We start from the raw sequence: 1,733 nt of genomic DNA, 5'->3' as shown, positions 1-1,733 counted from the left end.
ATATATATATATATATATATATATATATATATATATATATATATACAGTCAAACCAAAAATTATTCAGACACCAGACACCTGAACATGTTTGCTATTTATGTTTTGTTATTAATTTATTTTTAAAAAGGGCCCTAATTTACCACAAATAGTGATTTACTGTCACTTTGATTAATTTAATGTATCCTTGTTACAAAAAAGTATGAATTTCTTTAAAAAAAAGTGGCATAGTGTACGATAAATAGTGTATTAGAGTCTGATGAATAAAAACTAATCAGAACAATTTGTAATGAAGAACTAGTTTAATTTCCAAAACCATATACCATAATATAACCCTATACAGCCAAAATAAAATAAAATAAAATACAATACAATACTAACATTTCTCGTGTTCCTCATATATCAGGCGCAGGATTTCCGTGTGTATGTGAAGGAGGTGGTTGAGTTGGGAGGGGGCGTGTCCTTCCTGTTGCTCCTCCCACCGTGTGAGGAGGTGTGTTCACCGCCCGGACAGAACCATCTGTGCTCGCCGCGCTCGGGATTCTTCACCCTGCCGCTGCAGATCTTTGAGTTAGGTGAGACCACACACACCGTAAACACGTCCACACACACGTATCTTCTGCCCCGTCCCCCGCCGTGCGCTCACTCTCCGTCTGTGTAGTTCATTTCGAGGCGTACTGCCCCAGTTTCATCGGCCTGTACTGCCGCGTGTCGGCCCTGCTGGCTCTGGAGTCCCTGATGTCCCAGCAGACTTTGCGCGAGGCGTTCTCCGAGTCCGAGCTCTTCGCTGCCAAGCAGAAACATCAGCAGGTTGAGGAGTATTTGCAGGTATTTCTGTCCTCTGTGCAATTTAACACTGGCAGCCCGCCGCTCCAGTTCAGCTTTCATAGGTGTAACTGATGACAGTAAACCTGCAATAAAAATCAGAACAAACTGTTCAACTGGGGAATTTACGGTATCATCTTTAATAGATGCAGAGCTGAAGATCAGCCAATATGATCAGAGTCCACAGCCAGAGCTAAGCCCTTAGTACTTTAAGACATTTAAGATGAAAACTTATTCTATTTTTAATGTGTGTTTTATTGTTCTGATAAATTATCTAAAAATATATTTAAAAAAAAAAGATAATTTTACTTAGAAAGCAAAGCAACACTGTATAAGATATTACATTTTTATTGTATCTTAATATTATATACGTATCTTATATTATATTTTATTTGCTTGTTTTTTTTTTTCCAAAAAAATCTTGTGACAAGTATTTTTTGGGGGGAAATGATAAATTATAAAATAATATAAATTGAAAAGAATTTAAACAGATTTGACCTTGATCTATGACATTTGATTGACATATTGAAATGCCCGCATTCTCTTCAATTCTCAGATAATACAATAAGTTAATCAAATTTCATGTGCATTTATTAATTATTGACTTGATAAGAAGCCATAATTAGTAGTAAGCAAGATAAAGTTCAAATGTACTACAAATATCATTTTACTGTCACTTTTGATTGATTTAATGCATCCTTTCTGAATAAAAGTATTCATTTCTTTATTTTTTAGATAAAATAACAAAAATTATAAATTTTCTTTGGAAGTAATGCTGTATAAGATAAAAAATAAAACATAAAAATAAAAAATAGCCTTTATCTTGCAATGAGTATTTATTACAAAAATACAAAATTGTAAAAATATCTAAATATTTTTTGCAGTGTAAAAGCACGCACACACACACACA

At 33.9% G+C, this 1,733-nt stretch overlaps 1 protein-coding gene across 1 annotated transcript in view; it reads left to right on the top strand.

The window, feature by feature from the left end:
• The window catches only part of LOC107667117 (ankyrin repeat and fibronectin type-III domain-containing protein 1-like), a 95,660-nt gene that overhangs the window by 88,933 nt on the left and 4,994 nt on the right, over positions 1 to 1,733 (top strand). The window contains exons 20-21 of the mRNA XM_016458702.1: positions 405 to 573; positions 660 to 826. Of these exons, the coding sequence (XP_016314188.1) occupies positions 405 to 573; positions 660 to 826 (336 nt within the window). The remainder of the gene's footprint in view (positions 1 to 404; positions 574 to 659; positions 827 to 1,733) is intronic.

The sequence above is a fragment of the Sinocyclocheilus anshuiensis genome, unplaced genomic scaffold, assembly GCF_001515605.1.
Source record: "Sinocyclocheilus anshuiensis isolate Anshui unplaced genomic scaffold, SAMN03320099.WGS_v1.1 scaffold415, whole genome shotgun sequence".
Lineage (NCBI taxonomy): Eukaryota > Metazoa > Chordata > Actinopteri > Cypriniformes > Cyprinidae > Sinocyclocheilus > Sinocyclocheilus anshuiensis.
The sequence above is the reverse complement of the archived record's forward strand: the minus strand, read 5'-3'. Positions and strand labels throughout refer to the sequence as shown.